At 32.1% G+C, this 16,110-nt stretch overlaps 2 protein-coding genes across 2 annotated transcripts; one reads left to right on the top strand and one right to left on the bottom strand.

Moving 5' to 3' along the window:
* Nucleotides 1-276: 276 nt before the first annotated feature.
* Nucleotides 277-10,147, top strand: LOC134272204 (uncharacterized). Its single transcript, XM_062754451.1, has 7 exons — nucleotides 277-634; nucleotides 2,069-2,311; nucleotides 3,424-3,488; nucleotides 7,875-8,078; nucleotides 8,518-8,667; nucleotides 9,409-9,583; nucleotides 9,825-10,147. Exons 1-7 carry the CDS (start codon nucleotides 277-279, stop codon nucleotides 10,112-10,114), a joined length of 1,485 nt encoding a protein of 494 aa, XP_062610435.1. The 3' UTR covers nucleotides 10,115-10,147.
* A 4,646-nt stretch (nucleotides 10,148-14,793) lies between these two features.
* On the bottom strand, nucleotides 14,794-15,828 carry LOC134272199 (uncharacterized). Its single transcript, XM_062754447.1, has 2 exons — nucleotides 15,620-15,828; nucleotides 14,794-15,026 (listed from the first exon to the last, which is right to left on the bottom strand). Exons 1-2 carry the CDS (start codon nucleotides 15,786-15,788, stop codon nucleotides 14,809-14,811), a joined length of 387 nt encoding a protein of 128 aa, XP_062610431.1. The 5' UTR covers nucleotides 15,789-15,828; the 3' UTR covers nucleotides 14,794-14,808.
* Between the last annotated feature and the right edge of the window lie 282 nt (nucleotides 15,829-16,110).

Genomic DNA, 16,110 nt, shown 5'->3' with positions numbered 1-16,110 from the left:
CTCATTGCGTTTCATTAAAACATCTTTAATATATTCCATACTGTGTGTATAAATAAACACTGAAAGGGGTTATAGAACTTTTTAGCCTATGTTGATAAGACGATAAGATATAACTCATATAAGACTATATACAAAGGTGAAATACAACACCTGTAGAGCTCTTAAAGCATCCGTATTTATGTACTAAACGTATATGTATGTTCCTTCCTCTTTTTTCATACTAATGATGTTCTATTTTTTAAAGAAAAACAACACCTTTTAGAAAAAAGCGCGACGATGGATTCGAGAAAGAATTGCAGGGATGAGCAATATGGAGAAGAAGAATTTGAGGAGGAGGAGGACGAAGGTGAAGAAGAAGAGGAGGGAAGTGAGGATGAGTTCCTTCAAAACTTTGACGAAGAATATAACTTTGAGGACAACAGAAAGGTCATCGAAGGATTGAGCGCAGAATACAAGGATATAAAGAAAAAGCTGGCAGCCATTAAGAAAGAAGTTGACCTATTTGACCAAGATATCAATAAAACAAATCAGAAGATTTTGGAAAAAGAAGAAAAGATTAAGGACCTACAAGAAAAAGAAAATAAGGCAAAAAGCGATAAATCATACTACCACGAAAAGTATGAAGAAGAAAAAGGTTCCAAATATTCGTTATACATGTAATACCTACCTTTAAAGCATGTGTATAATCATCATAGTTATATATGTCTTTCCTGTATCTTTTAAAATGCCTAAAGGCTATGTAGACATACATGTACATGCATGCAAAGCAGCAAAATGTCTAAATAAGAACCACGTGTGTTAATATTTATGGTGATCTCATTTAAAGCTCAACGGTATCGTCAACATAGAAATATAAGTAACTAATGTTAATCAATTATTCGAAGTCGATAATTATATATATAATATATAACTATCGAGTGTAAAGGTAAGCAAACAGTCTGCTCACCAATTCAACATAACGGCGACTGCGAAAAGCGGATGCTATAGCTTGTTCCTTATATTCAAAAATTTAAACAGATTTTTAAAATACCCGGTAATATATCTGTTTAGATTTTGCTTACGAGATGAAGATCTGAGAGACTTTAATTACTTTGCCTTTCAAGATTTTTTACATGGTGATTATATGATCAGATTATGCATACTTCAATACAATATAAAAGTATAGACATGAATAACCTAATATATATAAGCAGAAAATTGTTTGTTTGGAAATCTTAAATTCCTCTTAATAATGTGTCTTTCACATGTGTCTTTCAGCTAGATGGCTTGGTATGTATCTTCAATTTTAATATTGCGTTTCTAAGAGATTACAGAAACATTTGCTTATAATATAAACATTTATTTATATCATTATCTTACGAAAAGATATCGCGGAATATTACAGTTATGTCTTGATAATACTTCGTTCATATAAATCAATAATGTATCTTTCATGTTTGTTTTTCAGCTAGGCTATTTGGTATGTATCTTAAGATTTTTAAATTGTGTTTTCTAAGAGTTTACAGTAACATTTGCTCAAAATAAATAAACATTGATTTGTATCATTAACTTACGAAAAATTACAGTATCGCAGAATATCACAGTTGCGGCTTAATAATACTTTCTTCATATAGATTATTTTTGTCTTAAAATACAAATAAAAATCAGCAAGAGACTCTTTTGACCCTTTTATCTTTAAAATTGAAATCATTGGTTTTTTCAGGGACATGTTAAATCATTTTGGCATATTGTAGTATTTTAACACTGTAAATTTGTGATTTTTAAAACGTCACTTCTTTAAGAAAAATATCATTTAGATAGGATTTTTATTTTAATTTTTGCTCTTATTTTCATTGCAACTAAATTGTGATATCTCAAAGTAAGTTTTGGCATTTTTATTTTCAATTTTCTTGGAAAATTTCATTTTAGCTAATAATATAAACTAATACATATGATTTAAAATTATTTTTTAACTAATTATCTTAAGACATTACTATTTTTTATTCAATGTACTGTAGCTTGTTCAAAAAATGAATTTAAAAATGTTTTTAATTTCTAGCCCCTATAATTGTCATCTTTTGTTTGTTAGGTTTCGGAGATATGGACGGAATGGGAAAAAAATATAACACAGCAAAAAGTATGGAAGAAAACATACAGCAGGACATAATTGTTTGTGAAGAAGAAATATCATTGTTGAATCAAGAACTCGAAACCATGAAAAAAAACAAGTATCCCAGAGAAACCCTTCTTGAAAGAATTAAAACTGAAAAGGAAAGGAAAGAGAATCAAATTAAAACTAAAAGACAAGAAAAAAGAAGAGCAAAAACACATGGTATTTCTAAAACATAACGATACACATACAGACACACCCTTGTTACAAAGCATTTTGGTTGTTTTTTTTAAAGTCCTGGAATTTTTTCAAAGAGCGTTGCCACACACCCTCTCTCATAATATATATTCCCAAACGTACACGTATTCCTACATGTACACACTCTCACACACTTTGTGCAAAATTTGTTTGTACACATGTTATGTCAAAATACATGTACATGATGATCTGGTTGACTTCTGGGCTTTTACTTGAGTCACGGTTTAGCTCATCTAAGCTTTCAGCAGAAGTTAGACTTTTCTGATAACCCACTGTTCGTTATATGCCCCTCCTTCTGTGTAGCTATCTATCTGTCCGTTCGTAAAAAAAATCATATTTTGAACTACTTTTCAAGAACAACTGGGCAAATATGAACCAAAATTGGGTATCCTTAATTAAAGTTCAAATTGTTGAAATGAAGGGCTTATCCCCTTGCAAGAAGAAATAATCGAGACCGACATAAATGGGGTTGGGTCATTAAAAAAGCTTTATTCAACTCAAGACTTGCTAGGCCAGTAAAGTTGAACTTATGCAGAAGCTTGTTTAGGCATTGTAAATTCTAAATTGGTCATATCATGGTCCTTGCGGGTAAGAGGGGGTCACAAAAGGGGATCAAAAATTCCATTTCAATTAATAGTGAAAAAAAAATCCTCAAATTCACTGGACCAGTAAAGCTGAAACCTGCGTTTAAGCATCCTGGAAAGTGAGGATTGTACATTGTTCAAATCATGGACCACAGGGGGTAGAAGTTTGCTTCATAATCGGGTCGTTTGGGCACTATTGTCCTTCTCGCGTCAAACTGACATATAAAACACGTAAACAACGATAATGACTTTTCACTCGCCAAACGCTTTCTATTAGATGTAAATTATCGCGTCTAACGTTATTTGATGGGACATTAAGACTGGTCTGAGGTACAGTGCCATTATATGTGTTGGGAAATAATGTAAAAGGGAACTCGAAACACTATTAAAAGACTAGTTCTTTTAATTTCTTTTTTTTTGGTGGCAATTAAGATAACAATCTTCATGACACAGGTTTTGAATAATGACGCTGCACCTTTACATGTATTGCAGAATACTCACTGATGCCATCTCCTTTCCAGCCCTTTTCTGGAGACTCAGAGTGTCTAGACGTGAAGGTAAATGGTGTTTTTGTGAGTTTAACTTATTGAAAAAAGAAAACAACTTGTTTTAATATTCCTCTTTTAGAATTAATTCAATTTTCAAAAAGCAAACTATATTTATTCTTGTATTTAAGCATCCCCTTGTCATAGTCGAGTTAAGGAGAAATAATTCGATTAATTGTGAGAGTTATGACGTCAGAAATTACGTGGTGTAACTATAATTATATTGTGATTTGCAAACAAACACATTGTTCATGTATTAACGATAAAGTTTATGAAATATCAACATAAAACGTCAATATTAATAATCTTGTAACATCACATTATACCCAGTAGGCTGTCTTCTTTAGGAAATTTGTCTTGTCAATTTGTTCAGTAATAAAGTATCATTTTTAAACATCTCTCGGGATATAAATACGCGTTGGTCACGAGATCAAAATCCGTGGAGCTCGAAGAGCTTTTAGGCGAATTTGCACTCGAACCAACCTATATTTTTGGCCCAATAGAAATTTTAAAATGATACCTTTTTACTTATATTAACTTTGTGACATATTCATAGTTTATATTTATCTTATTATGACTTTAAACGCATGATACTTTTTATTTTTCAAATCCAACACATGTTTTTAATCTGTTGATTGCATGTCGAGCCTTTATGACGTCAAAGAGAAATTACGTCGAACGTTAATGACGTACCAGGAATCTTTATTTATGCAGTTATACATACGCATTGCTTTCAGTAGTGTTATATAAAGAGGAAAACATAATTCATGTAATAAGCAATTGTAAATATGTTCACTTAGAGACATAAACACCATACCAGTTACAATTATATACATGTATTACTGCTTGAATGGTGAAAGTTGAGGATAGTCTTAACACGTCTTTGTCCGGGGTCGCCCGCGTGACGCTGTGGTTAGAGCGTCTGTTCTAGAGACGAGAATTTAAGGAGTTGATCCTTATATCGCGGGTTCGATTTCCACTGTGGGAAGTGGAGACCGGTCCTTCGGATGAGGCTGTATAAACTGAGGCTTCGTATGGCAGTTGATGCTGGCACAAAAAAGATCCCTCACTGCTTAATGACATTGAGTGCCTAAAAAAGGACAAAATTTGCAGCTCTTCATCGGCATGTGATGACGTCTCCATATGAGTGAAAAATTCTCGATAGGGACATTAAACATTGTACAACCAATCTTTGTCCGGGACTAAATTACAGATTGTGAAAAAAAATCTGTCTCCATTAACCTACTTATTCATCGATTGGAGATGTAAAAAGAAATGCCATGCGGGCGGGATGAATAGAGACAGAAGCGGGGCTCATCGCACGTGAGTTTGAGGAATCAAGAACATGTAAAGATCAGGAATAACTGTACTTTTTTTATTTTCGTGACGATAATAAATTGATTATGCATAAGCGCCATCGGTATTTCTGTCCATTCAGGCATTTTTATGTGCTTTTAAATACATGTAGTTATATAAATGTCTCGAGGTGCGTTTTAATACGCAAGTTTCGAGATTGCGGGTTTGGTGGGCTCTTTCGTTTAGGAGAAGGATATGGAAAAAACGAACAGTATTCAATCTCAACGTCCATTAAACAAATATACAAAATAAGAGCAGAGAAAATAAATGAGATATAAATACTCCGTATGCAGGTGATGAAGGTATATTGTTGCATAAGTAAGGGAAGTTGACAATAGAAAAGTTAAAGTCAGCACGTTTATCATATAGCTTGGTTGTTAGATTACCATTAGTGTCTTTTTCAAGTAAAATATCCAAGTATGAAGCAGAAGTGTCGGACTCTGTGGTATCTTTTATCTCAAGCTCACCAGGATATATCGTGTCGACGTAGGAATTGAAATTATCATTATTAATTGACAATACGTCGTCGATATATCTAAATGTCGAGTTGAAGGCAGATTTGTCGCTGCGTAAAAAGACAGGTGGGGCAGATATTTTTAAATTTGGATACATCATAAACATTGTATCATCGATATACTGGTTTATCATAACTATATGATTATCAGGATGTACTCTACAATTCGAAAATAACCGAATATTAAGGCGTCATTTTTAAAACAAAAAGAAAATCGGAACAATAAAGAAAATATCAGTGGATGTGACACTTTTCAGACAAGAGAAGAGATGTGGACCTCTAATAAATATGGTACACATGCATCTGATAACTGCACGTTGAAAATCTAAAAGACACATTGATTTTTTCCTTATCATAACTTCAAAAATCTTTTCAGAAAATGCTTGTACCCTCAAGAAAATCGGTTCATTTAAAGACTACGACGTTTCTTTCGTTTTCATGTACCCTACAATTAAAGTAGATTTGTAAATATACAAAGTTGAGCTTGATAAAATCATCGAATGCATTAATGCTTAACACTATTATATTTCTATTAAATCTAATAAATTTTGAAAGCTATAAATATCGCTCATTTATTTATGCACGTTTGTATACAGAAACAATCTGTCTCACCTCAATGCAGAAATGGATACTTTTTGGCCTCTGTCTTATGAGAATTATCTCGAAACTCACGTATTCAAGAATACAGCTAGACACCACAGTTTACGTTCAATGAATGAATAAGATATTTGTGTAATTTTCCTACTTGTTATCTTTGAAATTAAATTTTACCCATCCAAGTGATTTTTTGATGATTCAAAATGATTAAAGTTCTGAGTAAAAAAAAGAAAATAATTATAAATTACGCGAGCATTATGGTATATATATATCAAGGGTTAATATCTATCAGTTAATTAGTTGCGCTTTAGCATACTCTACGTATGAACAATTGCAAGAAGTGAGCTATTGTCAAACAAATTGTAAAAATTATGATATTAGCGGAGCAGATAGTGGGGAAAATATTTCACTGGCGGATACAAGCAACAAATTATGCATGGAGGTTCTTTGACTATTACTGAAATAAGAAATATTGTTGGCCACTCAAGTTTCAGCCATTTTAAATATGGCCGCCACTTATTTCAAAATGGCGCCTTTTTTCATAATTTTTTCTAATATTTTAAGCCTTCCTCGGCAATACTTTTATTTTTTCTTAAATAATAGAATGGAACTTGGTACATGATATAATTTGAGCTCCATTTTATATATACATACACTGCGCATGCGCTTAAATACAAACAAAAGCTGTTTTAAGGACATAACTGAATTAATCTTCTGAAACGTGTATAGCTGCATAAAGCAATGTCAGGTAATCCGGACCTGAAGCAGTTGAAGTTATATTACACCAACGGTTTAGTAGTTCTTGACATGAAGCAAAATTGCTGGCAAGAATGTACAGTTGTGGGCAAAAAATCCACGTTTTTCTTTTACTCAACCCTAACTGGAAGGTGAGGGTAAAGTAAGCCACTTGCATACTAGTAGTAACTGACCCCATGAATGACCATCATGCAATCCAGGTCTCCAAATCTGCTTTACAAGAGCAGTTCGTAAGGGAGGGGATCAAGGCAAGCGTCATTAATGCTATTCGCATTGCTGATTGTACATGATGACAACAAATTCTTCCAGTATATTGATAAAAAGTTTGACAAGGGGTGCTTCAGAATTGGATTTGAATATTTCTTTGGCGTTCTCAAACATATTCATGGCCTGTCATGCTGTCTTTTTACCTTTCCAAACAAAGACCGACACTATATCACAACCCGTGAATGCATGAAAGAATGGTAATGCATTTCATATGGTTCCAGTGATCTTAAAACATCATAAATTGTTATTCATCTCAAGTCCTTGCCCTTTCAAAATATCATCCATTGCGGCTCCTCATTTAATTCATCAAAAAGAGTTACACAACAACGTCTGTATCCGAACTAACCATGTAGATTGATCTGCGCTGCTGTCAGACAGACATTTGTACCAAATTTCATGGTTGTTTCCACAAGTGAACTATTTTGCTGAAATTTTGATCTAAGCCGCTACAATATATCAACATCCTTTTCTTACGTCAACATTTGTCAAGTTTTATCTCTGAAAGTATTACCTTGTCAGCAATATATATAAAAAAAATATCATTTAAACAAATGTGACTACAATTTTTCATAAAATTGTAGGGCTTTTTCTTAAACACGTTCAATTATCTGTAGATATTTTCTTTTGCCCGATCATTACAATAAACACACAGCGAATGTAACATCTGATCCCATCTCTGATGTTTGAAAGGACTGTGTTTACTCTTATAAATCCCGAATTGTGTTGTTTCAATTGACCTTTGAGCTTGAAAAATGCATGTTATTTCCATATTTGATGCATGTATTCACAAATGTAATAGGGTGGGAGTTTTGTTTTGTTTTGTTTTGTTTTTCTTTAAAATCATGTTTTAGAAAAACAGTACATGTGCAATCAATTACTAAACTTTTTTGTTATAATTGTTATTAAAGGTAAAAAAGCATTATTTCCAAAAAATACAATGCATTGGTGCCCTTCCAGAAGAATGTACACGAATAAATATTTTGCTTGTCGGTCCAACTGGAGCTGGAAAGTCATCTTTTTTGAATACCTCTGCGACTGCTCTTGAAGACAAAGGACGGATGATACATGTTTCAACCACTAGAAGAATTGAATCAGAATCTGCAACAATGAAAGTAATATGATTTTCAAATATAACTTCTTTCTCCTACTGTAAATGTATTTTATTTAGAGTGTACGATATTTGACGGAAATTGATTTTTGAACAAGTTAGCGTAGATTTAATTTAGCGGATATCTTAATGTTCTTATTTAAGTGTATATTTGCAAAACATTAAGTGTTGTACTTCAATTAGCGGAAGTTTTTTTTTCCGCCAAAAGCGCTAAAAAGAATACACAGCCAAATGTAATACGTTTACCTACTTCGCAATCATGAAATGGATTAAACGAAATTATTTGGTATGCGTAAGTGATGGTAACAGAAAGAATCATTCGTATAAATATTCATTAAACGGATCTGTTTAAATTTTAAAATGATATTTATAAGCACGATAAATTACTGCCCATTAAATAAAGAAAAGAGAAAAAAGAATACTTTATCTTTACTGATTTTTAGTTAATTCCAGAGGAATTGAAGATAAACAAAGATAAAAATTTGACAGCAATGATATTTGATTGTCGAGGATTGACGATGACTGGCAAGCAACCTATTGGTAAAAAAGAAATGGAATTAATAATAGGAGGTCATATCAGACCCTTTTCGGAGGTTAGCTCATCTTTACAGTCAAAAAATCATCTTACACTTTGAAAAGTCTTTTCACCTTCTTTTGGAAAGCTCATTATATGTTTTGTGTGTATTATTATTTTTGTGTCATGCCATTTTGATAAAAAAAAAAGTTTGTCATTTTTTTAGAATTCAACAACTTCAAAAATTTCAGGGGAAATTGTTTCATTCGTCTATGATTACCCTATCGATCGATAAAACTTTTGGCACAACTATCATGAATCACTAGTCGCCCGCGTGGCGCAGTGATTAGAGCGTCCGCTCTAGAGTTGGGAAGTAAGGAGTCAATCCTTACGTAGCGGGTTCAAATCCCACGGCCGGTCGTGGAGACCGGTCCTTCGGATGAGACGGAATAAACCGAGGCCCCGTGTCGCTGAAAGTTCTGGCACGAAAAAGATCCCTCGCTGCTCAAAGGCCCTGAGTGCCGAGTAAAGGACATAATTTGCAGCCCTCCACCGGCAAATGGTGGTGTCTCCATATGAGTGCAAAATTCTCGAAAGGGACGTTAAACAATATACAATCAATCTATCATGAATCACTATATCTTTCCCATTCTCTCTCCTCTCTTTTCAAATCCACATTAAAGGTATTTAATTTAAACTTAAATCTGTTTATTTAATTGCTGCATTATTTTCAATACTTAAAATCTGTATTTTGTTCTTGAATCATTTGTTTACACAAATAAAACGAATATTTTGTTCTGATATGACTTCATTGTTTTAGATAAGCGATGCAATGTCCATGATGAAAAATGAACACATCTACCTTAAGGATCCAAACATCGAAGACGAGATGCACTGCATTGTTTATGCTATCAAAGCAATTAGAGATGGAGAACTACTAAACGAAAACCTTAACCGAGAACTTAAGAGCTTGTTAGACATACTTACAAGCACAAGTGAGTATTTCAAAATTGACATACAAGTAAAAAACTGAAATAAACGAAAAATAGCCTTTCTAAAGAGAAGAATGTAACGTTATACAAAATTATTAATCATTATATTCCTATCAATTAGATTTCTCAGATCTATAGATAACATTAAACCTTAACTTATTAATTTATATTTATATACATATTCCTGGTACTCAGCAAGTTTTTTTTATTGATTTCTTAATACTTGCTTAATTTTCTAATTTAGGCAAACCTCAATTTATTTTACTAACAAATATGGATAAAGTAGTTCCAAACAACGACATCGCCAATTTATTTAGATATCCTTGTGTTAAACGAAAATGCAATGAAGCATCAGATGTGACGCACGTTACTCCTGCTTATATCTTACCTACAGCGAATTATACGACTGAGCTTGAGCCTACAGATGTTAAAGATGCATTGTGTCTACTCAATTTATACAGAATTGTTTCCAATGCTCATGATTACGTAACTCGGAGAATTATTGAAATAAATACGAAGAGCCGATTCTCTTAAAAGAAAGGGAAAAAGAAAAAAACAGAATAATTTCAAAAGTATCCTGACATGCTTTGACAATGTCCATTTGTATACCAAGAAATCTTCAGTGGTGCACTTTATCATGATTAACTTTGCAGTTTTAGACACCAACTGCAATATTACGCATGATATATTATTAGAAATTCAACAAGCATGTTTTTTGTAATCAGAGTGTTCAATGGATTTACCAAAATTAAATTATGTTAAGTTTCTATCACTTAGTATGATTATTTCTTTTATTGTCTTGGATTACTATTCTCCTTTTGTATCTAAAAAAATATTTATTGTTTTAAAGAGTGTTTAAATCATTTATGCATCAACATTAATTGCCAGGATATATATATACATGCACTTTAATATAGAAATAATCACATCATATCTCAATAATTACTCTGATGTTTTTTTATATAGTAATGGTTTTTAACCATTATCCATCATGGACAAACGTCCAGATATAATGCAAAAGAAATTTTTGGATGCACAGATTGAAAACTTCTGTCTTTAGGTTATTAACAAACGAAATGACTTCTTAGGGATGAAAGTGAAGTATCTCGAAGTCCTAATTGTAACAATCTCCAATAAGAATAAACTTAACAGTTCATTTGCATTATTTGTTGCAACAACCCGCACACATATTTATTGCTTTCGTTTCTGTTTATTATTTCTTTCATCATATAGATTAAAACATTTTCTATATTTGAAATAGACCAAAATTCATATATTAAAATTCCCTGTCAATTTTTTTCTTTCTATTTTTTGTGTACATATGGGATAGATATGCTAACTGGAAGAAAAGAGAATGTATGAATTACCTATCGTCAAAAGTAATTAGCGATCATGATGCTTTCAATTATGTAAATCACAATTCAACAGAAAACTCGCAACAGACTCGACATATTTAAAAGCTGTTCGCATTTTTCTTTATTATTTGTTGTAAATATTCAAATTAAATATGTTACATTGTAAATAAATAGTTGCTGGTGGTTGTCTTTCATATTAATTGAGTGGTTTGTAGTTTTTAAAGCTTAATAAAAATTTCAATCTCTGACCTTGCATCGATTTACTGTGGTTTCATCAATTTTCGTCGGCATCAATTTTCGTGGATTTTGTAAAACAGACATTTTCGAGGATACGTAATTTCGTGGACAAAAGCATTGCCTATACAAATGTATACCATATTTCGTAATTCAATGAACATTTGAATTTGTGGATCGGCTCAACAACGAAATCCACGAAAATTGGTGCTCAACGAATATTGATGAAACCACAGTAGTATACTAAGGTTAAGTATGTTAAATAAAATCAATTCTAAATTGAACTTATCATCTTTATTTATTTACAAATTCATGTTATAGAACTAAAGAGAAAAGTTTTTAATTTAAAACTAAGTAGTTTTATCATTGTAATTACAAACGACAACCGTGTGAACAGTAGGAATGTCCGTCTCAATGAATGCTATTGTAAGGAATATATAAATAACGACTTAATTACATGTAATCTGAGATAAAATGTTCAACTGTTACTGGTATATTCAAACACGACATTTTTTTTACAATTTCCTCTAAAAGCAAATCACGAATGTAAAAAAATTACGGTATTATGTTATCATTTTTTAAACACTCACCTGTGCCCACGCGTCACAAATGGCCAGTCCAATCTAACCACTATCAAAACAATCTGCTTTGTGTTCAGCGGACACACAATTATTTCAAATTAACAGGTATTTTTAATTCAACCGATTTATATTTGTCCAAATATTTTTTTCCAAAAAAAATAAACTGTACCATTTCTGTAAGCGAATCCATATTTGTTTCAGAGTAACCGAATTTTTTAAAAAGAGTTCATCGTGAGTTCCAGTTTATAATTATTCAAGGATAATGATACAAACAAAAAAATGAATGTCTGAATTACCATCTGTTTCTGGGCCTATTTTTCTTGCAAATTATGCAGCTAATAAAGAAGAAGGTATGGTCAACATACAAATTTTGCCCTGTGATTTCTAAAAAAAAATTAAACTGGTGTAAAAGTTGAAAATTCATGCTATTTAAATAATTTAGATTCAATGTAGAAAAATCATACAAGTTATTTTTCTCACATGTGTTTTAAATGCTAATTATGACATCATTAACGTGAGCATTTTCCCGTATTTTCTTTAAAAGTTGCAGAAGACACCAATTTAAAATGGAATTTTCTTTCAGATAACATTGTACACAGGCATCACCCACAAAGATCTTGAGATATGTGATTTGTTATTGAATTTTGCACAAAATAGCAAAATTTAACGTGGGCGACGGCTGTGGACATTGTTTTCTAAAGGAAAATTACCCTTGAAATGTGCCATTTGAGGCTTTTTCCTGTTGAAAATAGAGAAATACTTCACATTAATGACGTCATATTTGCAGAATAGTAAACCTTCATGCAATATTCTTTCCTGATTTATCAGAGTAATTTATTTCACTTATATTTAAGCCAGTTTCAAAACTTTTTGATGTCATTACATTTTTAGGGCGAAATAAAGCTAAAACCATACCTTCTTTTTTCCAAAATATTCAGAAATTTTAAACCGTCTATGATATTCAAAGTTCTACTTTTTTGCAACCATCCGTAAAAATCTATACAAATAATATTTACTTAAAATTCCATTTTTGTGAAACTTTGAAAAAGTTAAAACTACGTGGTTTAACATGTTCAGTTTACTCATTGAATCATGACCCCGGTTGTTAAATTAATTTTTTTTTTTTACAAAAGTTTGTATCACCTATCCTTAACTATGTTTTTGTTTGAAGATGTAGAGTAGAGAGGTACAAATGTAGGTTCCAGTTCAGCAATCACACTAAAATATTAAAATACTAATGTTTACTGTGAGAAAAATAACAATGTTTTGAAGTGTTTTGCATAGAAATTTGAATTCTTTTAAAATTTTTGCTCACTCAATTGCAAATAAATTTACTTGGTCATTCTTTGTTATGTCAATTGCCTTTAAAATTACTTTTAAAAATGAAATTTAAAGTGAAATCTAAAATTACAACAATATCAACAAACACATCTAATTGCTAATCGCTGTATCATGGTAGTGGCATGACATTTTCACTTCTCTGTACGATAACAGAAGATAAACCAAAGTGAACAAAATCTGTTCCACATAATAAATGTTCTGATTTATAGAAATACAAGTTTTTTTAATTGATATACGTCAGAAGAGAAAAAAAGATATCTGAATATGTTCCTTTTTGAACAGTTGTAGACAATAATATCTAGTAGTAAGAACAAAAATTTGTAATTATTACATGTACAGTGTAAAGCAAGAAAATGCTGTACACGCTGAAGGCATTAATATCACTCAAAGAGCATATATTTTCACAACCACATTCATGATTTTAAGATAATGCGTTTCTCCCACCCCCCCCCCCCCCTCTGAGTGTTGTCGCGAAGGACAAATCCAAATATTTTGACACTTTTCAAGTGATATATGCATTTTATCTTTCGTATGCCCTGACCCCCATCTCCGATCTATGCACTGCCCTGTCCATAATGTCTTGCCTGTCAATTCCAATTTAATATAATGCATTCCTGCAAATTCTCGCAAACGGAAAAAAAATTGCAACTGTAGAAAAAGAAAGTGTCCTATAGTGTTTTTTAAATTCCCCCAAAAACCTTTCTCCCATGGTTTTGCAGTATAGGGTCTGCTAATTTTTTCTCCCTTCAATACCTCGCTATTCTTTCATTTTACTGTCCATTTTTTTCAATTGTTGGCAAATCTTGAATCCCCAGTATCACAAAAGTTTTCGTCATAATTCCAATAGTTACAAGGGTATCATAAAATGTCACTGGATGTGCTGCATTTTCCTGATCATTTCCTTTGCGCGCTTTCATTATAAAACGTCCGAAGAATAAGTTAAGCTGCACAGCGTCCATTAAGACCAATGTGGTATTATGTGATCCTCACCTTGACCTTGGCTTTTGCGTTCAATTTAAGTCGCCAACATTCAAATGTCAAAGGCCAAAGGCTTATTTTTCTTTGTGTTAACATTTACCTGGCTCTCGATTTAGGCTTGAATTTTTCAGTTTTTGCGTCCGTATCTGAAGAATGCATAGATGCCCACTGGAAGGGAAAGCGGGTAAACTTGTATTGGAATTCGGCCGTTTCGTAATAACATATGCATTAGGAATTAGTTAGTCTCAAGAGTGAGTTGTTTAAATAGACCATGGTACAAGAATGTTTTTTGATATTTTTTTTGGTGTATAGTGAGTTACTTCGGCGAAGAAGGGAAATGATTAAATTTGTTTAACTTAAATTTAAATTTGTCAAACTATTTTTATAAACAATAAACAAACCATAATATCATTCGAAAACATTTTAATTTTAATGGTTGGTATTCAAAATATTTTTGTCAGTGGATAAATTTTTAATTGCAAAAATAAGCCATACTTGCTTAGCTTTAGAATACACATGGTTGGCAAATTCTTTTAACAGTAAAGATATAATTCTAATCCTATGTACATGGCTGAATGGCTCAAACGAAGATATATAATCCAGGCACAAATTTCTCTTTGTCATTAAATTTGCACGCTAATGGTCCTTGAGGTTTTTTATATTTTTTTCTTGGTATTGCAGTTTAAGGTTACGAAACAGAATAAAACATATATAAACTTTTTTAAACAATACTTTATAGTCATGGTCTTGAGATTGAAACGGGGGAAACGTCCTGTTCACTTCCCTGAAGAAATCGTTTAATGTCATACATAGCAGCTTTATTTGTGGCATGATTTCCAAAGTTTCCATTCTTACATAGTATTTGCGTTTTAGATTTTATGAAACTTATATCAACGTCTGGTAAGTAAAGTGTTCCTCCTGATGTATTGATCACAACAAGCAAAAGTGATTTATCGTCTGAAAAAAGATATTTATGTTATATTAGTTACACAGTCAGTTAGTGACCTAATACGGAATCATACAGGGTGTGAAATGGAAATCCGTATTGGGACTCGGCTTCGCCTCGCCCAATACGGATTTCCATTTCACACCCTGTATGATTCCGTATTAGGTCACTAACTGACTGTGTAACGAATTTATCCCGCTGAAGACCTAACGTTGATTCTTAAATATTAAAAAAAATCTATGTGCATATTATGAAAATATCACTTTTTTCCCAATAACAATCAACATAAAATATCGTAATAAGAAACTACCTACGCAAACTGTTTCTTAGCCGCCATTTTTATTTACAATATCAACGCTTCGAACAGAATCGCGTGCCCGATTTTCATATTACGCCTCGACGGAGACGTAATACGGAAAATTTCGGGGCGTCATGTGATTAGCTTTTATCCAATCAGTAATCGACAAATTTGTCTGAAGCGGGATGATATTGTATATTCAGAGGGCAATGCATGCTTTGACGTAGGAACGCCTATAAAGAGTTGTTTCTTGCTTAGGTAATATCATTTTCATTACTATATATAAAAGTAAAAATAAACCAATACCTGAGATAAATTGACATGTTTCTATTGTACTGGTTAGAGTGTCACCAAATCGTTCTTCTTTAGATTTCAATATTAAACATCCACGATTAAATTCTTTGATTCTCTCGTCTGTCAAATTGTACCAGGTAACTTTAATATTTTGAAGAAATCGTTTACAGTAAACTTCCATGAGTTTATATGTTTTTTCGTCTGCTGTAATGCAGTGAAGATATCCTAAAATGTAAAATAAATTTTGAAAAATACAAGAATTTTCTTTTCATCAATAAATATCTAAAGGCGATGTTTTGAAAAGATATACACTTACAAAACCTAATAAATTTACTCACTTGATTAAGCAGAAAATGGTTTCCGCAAAGGGGCCAACAAGAATAAAACGCTTATTGAGATTTGTTTATAGTTATTGTATACATTTGCAGGGTCTGTTTATTTATAAACTCAAAATATAACGTTATATTCTTTTTCCTTACTACTTTAAGAGATTTACTTCTTTT

The sequence above is a fragment of the Saccostrea cucullata genome, unplaced genomic scaffold (assembly GCF_032062105.1).
Source record: "Saccostrea cucullata isolate Sc308-1 unplaced genomic scaffold, CSIRO_AGI_Scuc_v1 ctg231, whole genome shotgun sequence".
Taxonomy (NCBI): Eukaryota; Metazoa; Mollusca; class Bivalvia; order Ostreida; family Ostreidae; genus Saccostrea; species Saccostrea cuccullata.
The sequence above is the reverse complement of the archived record's forward strand: the minus strand, read 5'-3'. Positions and strand labels throughout refer to the sequence as shown.

Coding starts and splice junctions, on each gene's coding strand:
- LOC134272204 (XM_062754451.1), top strand. CDS start 277: ATGGATTCGAGAAAGAATTGCAGGGATGAGCAATATGGAGAAGAAGAA. Junction 2,312..3,423: donor AAGAAGAGCAAAAACACATG/GTATTTCTAAAA, acceptor CATGTATTGCAG/AATACTCACTGATGCCATCT. Junction 9,584..9,824: donor AGACATACTTACAAGCACAA/GTGAGTATTTCA, acceptor TTTCTAATTTAG/GCAAACCTCAATTTATTTTA.
- LOC134272199 (XM_062754447.1), bottom strand. CDS start 15,788: ATGGAAGTTTACTGTAAACGATTTCTTCAAAATATTAAAGTTACCTGG. Junction 15,027..15,619: donor AACATGTCAATTTATCTCAG/GTATTGGTTTAT, acceptor ATCTTTTTTCAG/ACGATAAATCACTTTTGCTT.